Raw genomic sequence first — 16,212 nt, forward strand, 5'->3', positions numbered from 1 at the left:
GATTTTCTAGGAATTTCCAAAGTTCAGTACATTGAAAGGGAGAAAGGATTAAAAACTCTCATACAGGCCCTCGGAAAGAACTGACTTTTCGCAGATTGGTCCCTCTGCCATTGCCGGCCGGGGCAAGCTCGGTCTAGGGCCAAATCCGGCGAAGGGAGAGCTTGGATGGCAAGGGGAAGGGGGTGGGGAGTGAGAGGACACCGAGACATACTCGTTTGAGGGCTTAGCCGGGCTCGGGGAGGCCGGGAAGGGGGTCGCCGGCGTGAGCAGTAGGGGCGGCGGTGTGGTGGTGCTGGGAGCAGCGCTCCGGCGAGGGAGAGGCGCAATGGAGTGGGGGATTAGCATCAGGAGACCTCAGGGCAGTTACTTATAGGGAGGAGAAGATAAGAGAGGGCACAGGGCCGGGAGACCACGGTGGCGTGAAGAGGCAGGGCTGGCGGCGCTCAGGCAGTCGGCGTGCACGCGTGGCCGAGCAGGAAGGGGGCCACGGAGGCAGGCTAAAGCGGCGGGCAGGGCTAGGGGCGGCGCACGAGTGAGAGGGCAGGGGGGGACGTACTGCCGCGGCCTGAATTTCAAGAATTGCGGCGCCGGCACAGTAAAACAGAGGAGCAGCAGTAACAGCCAGAGGAGGAAGAAGGAGGGTTGGGGACGACTGGACCAAAATGCGATTTTCCAAAACTCCAGGGACCTGTCTGTAAACCAGCGATAACTTTTAAATTAGAGCTCAGAAGGAAAAATGTTCAAAATAAAAGTTGTAAAACTTTTCAAGCTCTACAACTTTTCTTTAGGGTTTGAATTCAAAAACTCAAAGTATACAACTTTATTTTGAAACTTGGAATAAACTTTAAACTTTACAAAGATTTGTCCTTATTACATATTTCACACACAACTTGGGCCTAGGTGCAAGTTTTCAGGGCTGTCATGATTACTTGCATTCTTATAATTTGGCCCCTAGTAACTTTTGAAAATTACTTTTGTAACTCAAATATTTGCGTAAAAGGACTTATACTTTTATAAAATTACATAAATATCCTTGTTTTTACCACTTTACCCAAAATTTTTACACACTTCAACATACACATTCCCAATGAAACTTTTGGATAAATAAATATATTTTTTTTACAAGGGTTAAAACAAGGAAAACATGTTTACAAAACCACTTTCACTTATTTTGAAATTACCCTAATCCAAATACAAAAAACAACCCTATGTTTTTTCTGTAATTACAAAAATACCCTTTTTACTTGTATTTTAAATTTTCAACAGTTTCACACAAACACACAAAAGTTTTATACTAACAAGCGTACACTTTACACTATCAAATTATAAGCCTAGCTTACAGATACATGAACTGTCACAGCCTTCCCCCCTAAAAAGAATCTCGTCCCGAGATTCGGTCGTAAGGCTCTGAAGGGAAGAGAAGCAAATTACCCATTAAAAAAATGGCAAGTAGCAATCGCACTAGAGAAGATTGAAGTTGATGACGAGAGCATGGCGAGATGAGTATAACGAGAGTATGAAGAGATTGTACATAGGTGAGTTTGACAAGATAAGAGATTGTACATGAGGACGACAGATGTCGGTGACATTCATCACAAAACTCATGGATAACAAGTAAGGATAGTATAAGGGATTGACAAAGTGATGTTTGAGATATTCTTGCTCAGAGTTTGCTACCTGAATAATTTTAGATGATGTTATTGCAAAACATGCCTATTTAGGCCGATGCAATCAAAGAATAATGACAAAATGCTCTACTCCGAGTGCAATGCTCGATATATAACCATGAATGTGATGCACTATTGAGATGTATGATTGCATTGATGGTGCAACATGAGGATGAGGGATCCCATGCACGACCGAGATGATGCAGATGACACAATGTAATCACCATGATGTTGACCAAATGATGCATTCATTATGATGCAAGGATGATGATACTTGCAATGTATGCATGTATGTAATGCATGAAGTATGATGCAGACCCTCACGAGTTGATGATGCACGTGACTCGCACCCTACAACCGTTCTCTCGTAGCTAACACCTGGACAGTCCTATATCCTTAAACGAGGATCAAAAGTTAGGACACTAGTAAGGTTGCACAAGAAGAGATTGCAGTGGGGTTACATCACATAGACCCAGTCACCAGTGCGCTCCTAATGGCTCAATCATGTGACTGCAGTGCACATGAGGCCTTAGGTTCCGACACGGCATCATGGTTATGTGATTAAACACCACCACAAAAGAGGAATAGCAACCCTATAGTGCCAACAGCAGCAAGATAGGTCTTAAGAAGCCGAAGACAACCTAAAGCTGTACAGGAGGCACACTCGTTAGTTAGTCTACGGGCTTTTGATGATGATGCAACACCATGCATTGACCAAAATGGTATATGTTATGATGCATGACTTTTTGCCGGGAGAATTGTATGCAAAATGTAATTATTGTCATACATCTTTTTAATTTATCCAAAATCATCTGAGCAAAAATCGAAGGTACAAATTTTCAGATGTTGTAACCAGAATGGCCAACAAGATAAGGTACAACATCAAGAGAGGATAGATGAATCACTGAATGATGGATTGAAGAATTTCCTGATGATTATCAAGGTTTAACTATCAAAGGAGAAGCTTAATGGTTCTGCCGAAACAGATTCAAAGCAGAATCAAAGATTTGATTTAGTGGTCAAACTAAAATCCGTGATTGGGTTCAAACATAACCCATTCCACTTGATTCACAAAAGACTTCTTTAACTCTAAGATAGCCTAACAAATTACGTTAACTCCTACAACACAAAGTCTAGGCAGGCATTCAGATACAAGCACATGTTTCAATACATTAACGTAACAAACAAGACAATCAGGTCAATCCAAGATGTCATGATGCATGCACGTTCTACACGTCCTCACAAACAAAAAAAAAAAAAAAAAATAACTGCCAAGTAATCTTGGTCTTACGTGGTTAGTTACGGTGGCATCATATAAATATGTCTCTCCCTATATATATATTAATCGTTCTTACGTTCAAGCTTACGCAACGAGGTTAGCATACCTGCAGAAAATCACAATATATATATATATATATGTTGAACCTTTCATGCCAGCATGTCATGAAAGCGTCCCCAAACATTACTGTTCACTATAGAAACAGCATCTGTACAATTACCGCCGTACAGACAACGTTAGCATACGTTATCGAAACAACGTATTCACGGGGGGTACCGCAAAATGCGGGGGTATGATCTGCGATCGCCATACCCTGCGCCGAACCATATACTCCCAATGTAGTCAACCGAAGTTGGTACATTGGCAGCATCTCAAGTAGGCCACTGCTTGAGAAACAGCGTTCGGTTCGCATCACCGACGGGAAGGCCAAGCTCCCTCAGTTGGCTGAGGATCCTTACCTTCTTACCTCATCGTCGAAGGTGTCGTTACAGAATGTAAGGTTGAGTTGTGCATGAATTTAAGTTTTGACAGAAAAGTAATGCTGGTAGTTAGTATTATATATATATATAATAGCCACCTCTATTTCCCTTATAAGCATTACCCTAGGGCTTTACGTACTAAGTACAATTCTTAACGAATCCAACGTAGTTTTGCCAAATACTTTGTTGGTCAAATTTTTATACTGAAATCATTTTTAAGGTAAAATGTATCTCCAGGGTAACCTTATAGCTCTGATACCAGCTGTGGCAGAACCAACCTGAATTATACCGGCTCAAGTACGCGAGTCCACTTCCGAGGGCTCCAACGTGCTTCAAACGGTATAATCCCTTGGCCTGTCGGGTAACGTCCCGATAAACCACCGATACACAGGATCAAATAAGGTTACCTCACACGAAGGTGAGTCCAGAGATACAATCACCATCACATTTTACATAACAGGGAATTACATTACAAGAGTTTATAAAAGTAGTACAAAGTTTCAAACTTAGAGAAAACAATACAACTGTTTAAGCTATGATCTTTAGCAGCGGAAAAACATACACGATGATTACAACTCGTCGATAAGACGGATGTCATGCTAAGCCCAGACACGACATCACTCGAGATCATCAGTATTGGTCGGGGACGGATCCCATTCCTCGGACCAATCTTCTGGAAAAGCACAGGGCCATGACAAGGAAAGAGTAGGGTCTTCAAAGGCTTTACCTGAAAAACATAAAGCTAGCAAGGCTGAGTATACTAATACTCAGCAAGGCTTACCCGGAATTGGGTATACTTTAGCCCATAACTAGACTTATGAAGGCCTGTAAAAGTTCTGGGTTTAGTTTCAGCTGAAAAGCAACTAAGAGTAGATCCTTATTTTCAACTTTTAGCTTTCAAGTTCTATGTGATTATCCATTCTAGATAAGCACTTATAACTAAGCAAGCAAGGTAAAGCTCTTTATCTCATCCATCAGTATTACTTATCATATAGTTGCTCTTCTTACTCTGTGTGATAAAGGGATTAAGTAGTCTCAAACATCGTGAGAGGCGGACGATCCGAATCGAATTTAACCTTGCAAGGTAAACCTAACTCACACGCTTGGAACACCACAGGGTCGTTCCGAAGCAACCGTTTGCCTTTCATTCCGACTCGTGGATCAGAGCCACCACAAGCGACTGCAGGAACATACGCACACCCAATGTGTGCAGGACATACGTCTGTAGCGCGACTACAAAACCCGTATTCCTGGTTGCCCTTGCAACACGTATTTCCTCAGTCGAACATGAGTAACCAAAAGAAGCAAATCGAGTGGTGGGAGGTATGTCCACTTCTCGGGCCGATTGGCTACTAGGCTTACCGCTTACCATATTTCACGGCATGTGGTTAGTACTTTCAAATGCTTAACCACCGCTAACACACCCCGCGGCCTTATCCAATTTAACAACACAGACGGGGTATCACCTCAACCATGATACCTCACATAACTCCCGTCCGGCATCCTTATAGTGATAACAGGAATGTAATCATTACAACTCCTATATCGCGCGAGTGACAGGAAATCACCCGACTTCTACCGGCCCTATTAGCATAGCAGCTAGTCGGACTCAAGTACTAGTATCCATCACATTGGTTCCTAGGAGAATGCAACTAGGGTTTCAAGCAATTCCTAAGAACTTAATGCATAGAATACATAAATAGATATAGGTTGCAGTATAATTAAAATAGTGGGTTATGTCCGGGGCTTGCCTTTACTGGCGGGGCTGGGGTTAGTCAAGTTAATAACGTCCGAACTTTGGTTCGGGCCTTCAAAGAATTCCCGGACGAAGTTCTTGAGGTCTTCAGAACAACCTTCTTCTGGTTCCGGGATTAACTGGTAATTTCTGTCGGCGGGAGAGATCGAGTCTACATGATATGCAAGATGGAGTTCAATGGATGCATACATTTTCATTTCAATTCACGATAAAGTTGCAATTCAAATAAAAGAACATTACATTTCGACAAACAACCTAACTACCCTGTACTGGGCAGTCATTTATCGGGTATCAACCAAAGTAACTAGTTATGTTAAGCAACAAGGTGGATTACCCTAAACATTTATTCTAACTTCATTGGGTAGCATGTTCGGTTATCTAATTGGTTGGTGTAAAGGTCTTGGCTTTAACTGATGAGGATGCATCAGGTTTAGCCGATGGATGTGCTTTGGTCATGTCTAACGGAGGCGTGTCTTAACTGAGATGTGCTTAAGTATTATCCTAAGTAACTGGGTGTGGTTGCATCGGCTGGATTACGTCAACACAACAATTGAGTGCCGTACAGCCGATAGGGTTAGCTAAGTTAGACCTATTTCAAGAATTAGGTGTAACAGAACACTAATATTATACTAGGTTGGTGAGACCACAAGTGCGAAACTAGTCTAACGAGAATGTGGTCGATAGGTGTATAGTTGATGGGTTGTACGTGACTGACTTCTTAGCCGACAAATCGGCAGGTAGAAGTGTGCCGGTAAAGATGAGAAAATTAAGATTTGATCGGACACAATTGACCTATATGGAAAACAACTAAAATCAGCTTGGATTAGCCGAAAGCAAGAATCCTAAGATCTAGTGTGAAAACTCAGATAAATCGGCTGTTTAACAAAGGTTCACACATAGCCGATTTACATTTTAATCCGACAGAGTACCTAGCCGATAGGTGTGTAGTCGATAAGTGTATCCTAAAGGTATGTGATCGATAAAGGCCGGGGTGTGCTGATTTTACAGAAAAGGTCCTAGCAAGATTAAAATCTACAAATAAACATTTCATCAACTACAACACAAGACACTTAAATTCCATAGCTAAAGAGCAGGAAAAGACTTGAAAATTTTTACACAAGGCTAAACAAGAAGGACACAAGTTATACTTCAAAGATTAGCTACAATCCAAAAGGTTAACATTCAAGCACTCATGGCATAAAAAGGAATCTAAGCCTTGCATCATAAGTATTATCCCATGACTAAAGCATTAATTTAATTGAAAATAGAAATTAAGTATTCAAGTTTAAATTAAATTCAAATTTGAATGTGAACCCTAAGTAATTAGAGTTATAAAGTTTCGAAAACTTAAACACAGCTTATTGTGTATTTAAAAGATTTTGATTAAAAGATCTAATTAGATAAACTTCACTGAAAAGATTTAGTTAATTGTATTATAAATAAATTAAACTAATCCAAGATAAATATTAAAACATAAATTGGAGTTAAATTCAGATTTAAATTTGAATTTTAACTTTTTGAGTAAAGAATGTTATAAGATTTTGAATATTTTAAAAAAATAGATTACTTCATAATTCATGATTAAGAGATCTAATTGATTAAAGTTCAAAAGGTATACTTAACAAATTTTTGCTCAGAATGGTTTGAAATGGTTATCTTAAAAGAAATTATATCATGAATTTAGATTTGAAGATTTTATATCACTTTATATGTCATCTATAGAAATTTGTCTCCTGTTCGGACCAATCGTGCATCATATCACGAAGGCCCGCAACAGTCTTCGGCCTGTTCCGCCCAAAATCTCTGTAGATGCCCGGGTCGGTGATGCCGTTGTAGAAACAATCGATGATGTCGTCCTCCGAGATGTTCGCGATGGTGGCGCGGACGTCGAAGAAGCGACGTGTGTAGGACCGCAGAAGCTCATTATGTTTCTGCTTACACTGAGCAAGATCATGACGAGTACCTGCACGAGCAATCGCTCCCTGGAAGTTGTCGATGAAGACCCTCTTGAGGCGCTCTCAGGAGTCGATCGAGTTGTTGCTGAGGCTCTCCAACCAAGTGAGCGGCGCTGGGTCCAAAGCCATCGGGAAGTAGACGACTTTGGTGATATTCGACCCCCCTGCGACCTCAATGGCCATGGAGTAGCAACGGAGCCACTGCTGAGGGGCTTGCTTGCCGTCGTACTTGGTGATGCCGATCGGTTTGAAACCCTCCGGGTATTTGTAGCTGCTGAAACGTGCAGAAAAGGCAGGGAATCGGTCGCTACAGTCAGTACCTTCAGTTTCGACTTCTTCGCGGACCTTGCGCCTGGAGGAGATCACGGTCCGCGCGTCACGACCTTCATCGATGTGTTGGCGCAGGTCCTCTGGAGGAAGTCGATGATTGGCCTACCGCGGATGACCCCCTGGTGGTGGCTGCTGCCTCCCGCCAGGAGCCTGGCTTCCGTGAGTGTTGTCGTTGCTGAGCTGGTGTAGAGGACGGCCGCCAGCCGTTCGGCTGTGAGCCTGGCTCCGACTCTCACCCACGCGCTCCTCCCTGATGGTGGACGCTGGGTTGTGCTGATCCAGCTGAATCCAGGCCCTTTGCGCATAAAGGAGCGCTTGACGCACTTCTGGATCATGACTGCTCTCGAGGATGGCCGTCACCCTGGCGATGTTGGCCACCGGAGTCCTGAAACCCCGTTCGCTTACGGCGGCGAACTCAGGGTCAAGCTCGCTGTTCATAGATCGCCTACGCTCATTGGCCCTCCTCCGCCGGATTGTGCGGGCCCTATTCCTGGCCCGCCGCGCCTCACGATCGGCGTCGTTCTCGTCGCCGGCGTTGGCCGTGATCTCATCTTCGGAGACCGCTTCGAAGTTGACGATGGGAAGATCCCCATCGTCCTCGCCTTATTCCTCCATTAGCACCTGGCGGGAGGAAAGCTCGTGAGAGCTTTCATCGACTAGTTCAGTCGACCCCTCCGCCGCGGTAGCCAATGGCCTGCCCTCTTGAAAGGGCAAGGGCTCGAGATGAGCCACAAGTCGACCCTCTGCCTCGAGTAGATCGGAGAACATCATACCCCTCCAATGCACAATGCGCCCCTCCGGCAAAGAGGTGATCACCAGATTGATGGTGCCAGAACAACCCGAAGCCCCCCGACACGTGGTGGCTTCTGGCTTGCCATCCTGGAGCAGAAAGTCCATGTCCTTCTCTAGCGTGGAGAGGAACCCAGAGACGTTGGCCTCCTGAAAATCAGTGGCCGGTTTGCATGAACCGAGTTGGGATCGGCTACGCAGATCCCTAGATTGGAACGAGTCCAACCCAGGGGAGGTTGCCGCAACGCTGGGAGAAGTCGAGCTTGGAGCAGGCTCCATCTCGATCCTTGTTGCAGAAGCATGGAGCGGCAAGTTGTCGAGCCCATCAACAATTTTGTCGAGGTCGCTGTAGGAATCCGCAGCGGAGGTCTTTGGCTTCATGTCGACGAGGAATCGCCAAAAATTGCCCACACCATCTGCGATGCAGCGGGAGGGAAATGACCTGACGAATTTGAAAGATGCCATCGAGCTCGCCGGTGGATCTTCGACGCGCTCCACTACCTGGCGCGCCAGCTGTCAGTGTTTAACCGGCTGCCCACCGAGGGACATACCCAAGGTGGTAAGTTTTGGGTGAGGAGACGCCGAGACCAGAAACTCGAAGGTACAAGGAACACAAAGCTTAGACAGGTTCGGGCCGCAAGATGCGTAACACCCTACGTCCTATATGGTGGTTTGTATTGCCTTTGGTGTAGAATGACCTAATGATCTTCTGCCTTTTAGAGGGGGGTCCCTGACCTCCCTTATATATCCGAGAGGCCAGGGTTACAAAAATACTAACCAACACCAGCTGAGAAATCGTACCAGAACGTATCTCGAGTAGATTCCCTCTGTATCGGTTAGCTCTATCTCCTATTTAAACGGGATAAATAAGAGATAAACGAGGTAAATAAGAGATAAGACGGACTTAATCCCTTAATCCCCCTTAAACTACGTTATGTACCCAGTCCCGTGGCCCCGGGTCTGACAAAAATACCCCTAAATCTGAATCTAAATTATATAATTATAACAAAATATTAAAGTGCACCAATATAAAATTCTAAATTACTATTTCTATTATTATTAGTATATTATTTATGTTATTATTTATATAAAAAATGCTACCCATGATATGTGTCTCATATATTCATGTATGATGGAAAAGATAAGAATACCGGTTCACAAATAAATGGTTCAATTAAATATATATCAAACACACATGGAGGTGTGATAAAAAATAAAATCTATTGCAACTAGATAATGATAAATATGTATTTTAGAGTATGTCTTAAAATATTTAATAGATAAAACTATGAAAGAGGGCGTGAGATAAAATTATCAGCTATAAGCTTTATTTTTATATTAATTCTAATTAGCCCGTCCAGGAGCATGGGTTGATAGGCTAGTAGAAGATAAGGGCAGGGGCTGATAAAAGCTCTCATTAGCACTAGAAAGGCACGCGGCTTTGCCGTGCAGGACCCGTATTTCATGTTGTCGGATTGTAGTTGATATAAACTTTAGTTCATGCATAGAGTAGTAATCATTGTATATATAGGTATCATGATCTGCAGCCCGTTGTTGTACTTGGTATATCTATTGTCGTCATGCTACCATTTAAGTATTAAAATATTATTTTTGTACTATCTTTTTTTATTATATTCAGCATTTTTGGTTATCATTTATTTTAAAAAAATTTTCTGTAGCAAAGCTTAGGTTTTAAATTTTGAGCAATTTTTATATTCAAAACTTTTTGACGTAAAGATGTTTCGATGTCCGAATCGTAGGTAAAATGGATCGTATGTAAATATTTATACGGATGAATTGTAAATCAGCTAGCAAAGAATCGCTTTTCAGGTGGGCATATTTTCATATTGGTTTGTAGTTTACAAAAAGTACCTCATTATTGCGTTGTGGTCTTAGATTCGAGACTTTTGTTATGTGTGTAAGTGTGTTAGAGCTGGACATAGGCTAAAAACATAATGCTGACGCTCGGTGCCTAAAGACTAAATATTCATATTTTTTATTACCACATAAAGAAAGATATATATTATGATTTACCAAATGCTAAAACCAAAAGAAACATCTTGTTTCAGTTCTTTCCATTTAGTTATATCTACTGGTTCTCAATGTGCAGTCATATCTGATGATCATAACGAAAAGTTTCATAGCGCATAGACCTTTTGAACTAGAATATTGCTCTTGGTTTTATCAACTCCCTACCGCACATTGTGTTTTGCCTTCTGATCAAGAAATTGGTACATGCCGATGATGTACATACATTTCAGGCCGGGATGCAATTCCAGGGATGGTTCTTAGAACTATATAGGTGTTCTGATTTTGCGAAATTTCAGGATACAGTTCAGATTTTTCAGGTATTTAGGATTCTGAGCTAGAGAATTTTTGGTGTAGTGATCCTTGGTTTAGCTCATCACCATGCTCCTGCCTTGCTTCATCTCTATCTAATACATTTAATCGCTCAAGTCAAGCTTGCCCCACACATTATGTACTTCTAATGGGCAGATTTTTTATTTACTTTTGCAGGTTGTCAACTGGATGGGCAATCTGAATTACTGGATAAGCTTGTCGAGGCCAACGACTGGGGTACTCTCTTCGAGAAGGATCAGGTAACCAACCAATTCATGATTATGTACTGCATGTACTGTGTCAGATATAGCAATGTTTTTTCGTTGTTCTTTTTTGAACAAGTTTTATTCGTTGTTCTGACGAACAGCTCAATACTGCAAGAGAGTGGAGTTTTCAAAGGGTGGAATAAAGACAAGTTCTTCTTTTCTCCAACAAACAAGTACGCATGGAATTCTGATAATTATGATGACGACGATGCCGCGTCAAAGTCTCAAAGAAGAAGCAAAATGCACCAGAAGTGTAAGTTATCTGACCATACATATATTGTATGACAAATGCAATGCCAATGTAGTTTGGGAACATGAATGCTTGGAGTTTGTTCAGTACAGTGTATGTTCCTGAGTGCTTAGTCTATGACTGACCACACCTTCATTTTATGGATAATGATTAATTTGATTAGTTAGTGACAACGTTGAGGCGGCTATTAGCAAGTGCTAACTACTAGCAACTTCAGTTATTCAAAATACACAGTCAAGTTCATGTTTGTACTCTGATCCATATATACATGACTGCCACGTTGCAAGTCAATAGAAGAATGGAACAATGAAAGTGCTTTCATTTAGACCGTCTTTATTTTTCATGTTGCGAACTTGGTGTTAAATGAAGAAACATAAAAGGTGCATACAATGTCAATTTCCTTTTACAAGATTGGCACAGTACAAAATAGTTCGACAGACATCTATGTGGTCATGTTTCACATTGGCTTCATCCAATTAATTGTCTTGCTCAGGAATGTAGTGGGAATTTTATGTTTGTTTTGTCCGTAGCAAAGCACGGGCACACACCTAGTGTACGTATATATGTATGTGTATAAATGTATATATCTATATAACTATATACAAGAGTGTACGTACATGATACATATATACTCTCATACAGATATACGTATATGTGGAAGCTATGCATATATTAGGGATATCTCCATATCCTACCATACTTGTACGAGAGGCTCTTTGCCCTCCAAGTTATGTATCTATATATACCGGTCTAGATCTCAATACATTCAATCCATTATACGCCAATTTTGTTATTCTACAATACACACACGCACATACATACATGTACATATATCTAGAGCAATATATATATATAATGACCAAGATATTATGTAGGTAGCTGCGGGCAGCCGTGGTCGAAGGGGTCGTCGTGCGGCAGCAGGTCGGCGGTGCGCAGGGCGGTGAAGAGCATGAGCGCGAGGGTGACGGCCACGGACAGCACGGCGAGCACCAGCATGAGCCCGTTGGCCGCCGCCTGCCGCACCTCCTGCGCGTACTCGGCGGACGCCAGCGCCAGCACGCTCAGAGGGAAGGAGTAGGCCCACCACGCCACGCTGAACCGCCGCATCGCGCGCTTGAACAAGGCCGGACGGGAAACCTGCAGCAACCCAACCATGCATTATATATATATATATATATATATATAAAATCTATTCTACACGCGCTTGTAGCTACTTCTACATGTGTATCTCATGATATAATCAAATATATAGAATATATGGAAAATTTCAAAAGCATCCCTATTTTTCAAATATATATTATTATACCTTAATACTAGTATATAAAATTGAGTATGTATGTATTATACCCAACGTATATATTGAGTATGTGATCATACTAGACCATCTGTACCCAATTTTATATACATACCTAATATATACGTTGGGTATAATACATACATACATACTCAATTTTATATACTAGTATTAAGGTATAATAATATATATTTGAAAAATAGGGATGCTTTTGAAATTTTCCATATATATCTATATATTTGATTATATGTATGTACGTATGTGCATGTGTATACGTTATATTATATATATATATATATAAATAAAATACAATATAGTTGGTTCAGTTGATGACGACACGTACGGTCGACCACCACCATGGAAATAAACGTACTAGCTACTGTCTCTGGTTGGCAATGAGTCTATAGGCACTAACTACATATATATGTTGTATATGTCCTATGCGGATGGGATGGGATCATCTCGATCGATCGGACCAGGTAGGTATCTATCTTTCTCTCCACCAGCTAGGCCCCCGAGAATAAAAAAGGTTGAAATGACATACAATATATACAGACATATATACCAGTATATATGTAATGCGTGCGCACTAGCTAAGCTACCACTTGCTGCATGCTTTCTTTTTATTTTTATAGGGGTTGTTATATATTATGTCCTACTCGATCCTGATCATGTTGCATTATTGCATTGCATCGAGATAATACAATCATCAATCAATATAATTAAAATAATTAATACTGTATGCATGCATCTACTACATACTACTAGCTAGCTTGCTAGTACTTACGTACCAGGGACGCGAAGAGGAATAGCGAGAGGAAGAAGAGCATCTTGCAGCAGGTGTCGAAGGAGGAGGATATGGCGTCCCATGCGAGCGACGCCATGCTCGGCGCCGCGAAGAAGAGGAAGAAGACCGGGCGAAGCATGGCCGGCAGCGAGTCGGAGCCGAGGAACCTCTGGTAGAGCGTGACGAAGAGCACCAGGTAGTGCGCGGCCCCGACGGCGAAGATGGCGACGGCGCCCTCGTGCCAGCCCATCTTGGCGGCCGCCCTGGCCGTGACGAGGTTGCCGATGACGGTGATGTGGCTGGCCGGGTTGGCCACCATGGAGAGGAACCTGCGGCCCCGGGTGAACCACTGCCCGTAGATCTTGACGTCCAGCGCCAGGATGGGCAGCGAGAAGGCCCACCAGAGCAGGTGGTAGGGCGGCGCGTCCGGGCGCAGGAAGGGCGCCGACTGCAGGAGCAGGAGGCAGGAGATCCAGGGGGCGAAGAGGTAGTTCATGGCGACGTGGTGGCGGAACTCGGCGCGCACGGCGTGGAAGCGGAGCAGGCAGCGGGCGGCGTAGAGAGCGGCGAGGGCGAGGAGGGCGAGCAGCGCCAGCGACCAGAGCAGCAGGAAGGCGGCGGAGGGAAGCGAGCGCACCAGGGGAAGGGGCCGCAGCTCCGTGGCCGTGGAGGAGTTGTCGTCGCTGGTGAGCGTGCGCCACAGCAGGGCTTGCCCGCTGAGGGCCAGGCTGATACGGAAGTAGCCGGCGTGGAAGCGCGTCAGCATCGCCCACGGGCGGTGGCGGTTCTCCTCCTTGCCGGAGGCGGCGGGGTGGTGGCGGCGGGGTTTGTCGTTGTTGTTGAGGGAGACGGCCACGGTGGAGGCGGCGGCGGCGGCTTCGTCTCCGGCAGCCATGATCAATTAATCTGCTGCTTAATCGATCTCGTCCTCGATTCCTGTCTTGCGGATACTCTCTCTATATATGTACTAGCATGCTATGCTATGTGATATATGCTAGCTAGCTAGGGGACGGACGACGGAGCTCCATGAGCCCAGCTCGATGCATGATGGGTATATATATTTATTTACAGGCATCGATCAGGATTCAGGAGGCACTGCAGCACACAGCAGGCTACATGTGGGCGAGGCAGTAACTGGCTGGCTTCTTATTAGCTAGGTACTACTCACATCGCATCGTGCGGTGGAGATCATCGATGGCATTGCAGCCAGTCAGTGTTTTTCTTAGGGCAGTCAGGCAGTCAGTTGCGTGCGTGCATGTTGCCCACGGTGGCGCTGACTTGGATCGCAACCACATCATGTGTCATGCATGGCTTTATTAGCTTTCTCTTCATTATTTATTTTGTACTGATCACTAGCTAATATATGTGCATGCGAGCTCGATCTCCCTCGCTCACTCCTATCCAAATCCACTGCATGCCACCGGTCTCTAGCTAGTCCGACTGGGGATCGGATCTATCTATCTTGAGCCTGCGGCCTAGCTGCATGCGCAACCCTGCCCGACGCATGTAGGATCTGGGTCATGCTATTTTTGGACGGGCTAGGGCAGATTTTTAGCAATCCGAGCACGGTACGGCATGAAAAATTTTACGCAGTACCGGTACGACACGAACACGAGGGCCGTGCCGTGCCTAAGATCTTAGCACGATGGACCGTATGGCATGGCCCGTATTTTGGGTCGTGCTTGATCAGCATGGCATGAAAATGGCTCGTCGACTTTTATGTAGCCAGTTGTTCAAATATCAATCAATTTATACTACTTTCTAATTAACAACCATTATTCTTTAATAAAGTTATTTAAAAAAGATGATTTTCATTTTCTATGCATAGAAATCTTTTGATATAGCGGTAATTACTTAAACAACATACAAGTATCCATAGAATGAGAACCTTAAAAATATACAAGTATTCATAGAACAAGAACTGCAAAATATACTGAGAGCTATGCTTGGGCTAGCACGGCACGAAGACGTGCCGTGGGCCGTGCTTAGGTTTAGTAAAAAGTTTATGTGCCATTATGGTACGGCACGACGTACCTTGCGTACCTAGGAGCAGATCCAACATGGCACGAGGCAGAGGGGGCCGGGGCGGGCTGGCCCAAGTCCCACCTCTATGCAGCACCCCTCGCCCGGTGCCATCACCGCCATTGTTGGTCTTGTCCGCGGTAGATCTCCAGCTGCCTACCTGAATCATATATGGAGTGGGTTTTGACTTTTGACTCGATCGGACGGGCGTAGTTGCACATAAAGTATTTTTGACTCCGGGCGTAGTTGCACATAAAGTATTTTTGACTCGATCGGATGGGCGTAGTTACAAAGTATATATATCTTTGCCGGTTGCCTAATCTCCTAGTCCCGATTCCCAACCTCCTTAGTCCCGGTTATGGAACCAGAATTAATAATCCGGGTCCTGGTTCACACACTTAGAACTAAAGGTTTGTGGAAAGGTAAAAAATTTACTCTATGCCTAGGACTTAATCCGAGACCCCTTGTCTCACACATAACTTTTTTTACCACCCCACCTACACAGCACATGTAACTTTAAATGGGATGACTTCCTTTTAAACTAATTCGTAAAAAAATCTTTAGTCTGGGTTAGAGCCATCAACCGGTACTAAAGATCCTTTTTTCCGAGTTGGAGCCACCAATCGGGACTAAAGGGTCATCCTTTAATCTCGGTTGGTGTTAGCATCCGGGATTAAATATTTTGGACTTTTAGTCCCGGCTGTAGTCACCAACCGGGACTAAAAGGGTGACTTTTAGTCCCGGTTGGTGGCTCCAACCGGGACTAAAGCTTCCCGCCGCCCCCTATCCGTTACACCCGGTACTAAAGCTTTCATTGGTTCCGAGCCTAAAACTGACCGGGACAGATGAGGAGGACGAAAGATTTTTCTGTAGTATTGCAATATGATGGGTGCATAAGTCAAGTTTCTTATAGCTTGTGTCCAGCATTTTAATTACCTTCATTTCGGATAATAATAAAGACATGCACTTGCATTGACTGGAGAGAAGATATATAATTA

At 43.7% G+C, this 16,212-nt stretch overlaps 1 protein-coding gene across 1 annotated transcript; it reads right to left on the bottom strand.

Moving 5' to 3' along the window:
• Positions 1–11,677: 11,677 nt before the first annotated feature.
• Positions 11,678–14,256, bottom strand: LOC112894600 (S-type anion channel SLAH4-like). Its single transcript, XM_025962363.1, has 2 exons — positions 13,197–14,256; positions 11,678–12,248 (listed from the first exon to the last, which is right to left on the bottom strand). Exons 1-2 carry the CDS (start codon positions 14,085–14,087, stop codon positions 11,979–11,981), a joined length of 1,161 nt encoding a protein of 386 aa, XP_025818148.1. The 5' UTR covers positions 14,088–14,256; the 3' UTR covers positions 11,678–11,978.
• Positions 14,257–16,212: the final 1,956 nt, after the last annotated feature.

Source organism: Panicum hallii, chromosome 5 (genome assembly GCF_002211085.1).
Source record: "Panicum hallii strain FIL2 chromosome 5, PHallii_v3.1, whole genome shotgun sequence".
NCBI lineage: Eukaryota > Viridiplantae > Streptophyta > Magnoliopsida > Poales > Poaceae > Panicum > Panicum hallii.

What these genes read in the sequence shown, in the direction of transcription:
- LOC112894600 (XM_025962363.1), bottom strand. Translation starts at nt 14,087, where the DNA reads ATGGCTGCCGGAGACGAAGCCGCCGCCGCCGCCTCCACCGTGGCCGTC. An exon ending in TATTCCTCTTCGCGTCCCTG is followed by an intron (nt 12,249 to 13,196) that starts GTACGTAAGTAC and finishes GGGTTGCTGCAG; the next exon opens with GTTTCCCGTCCGGCCTTGTT.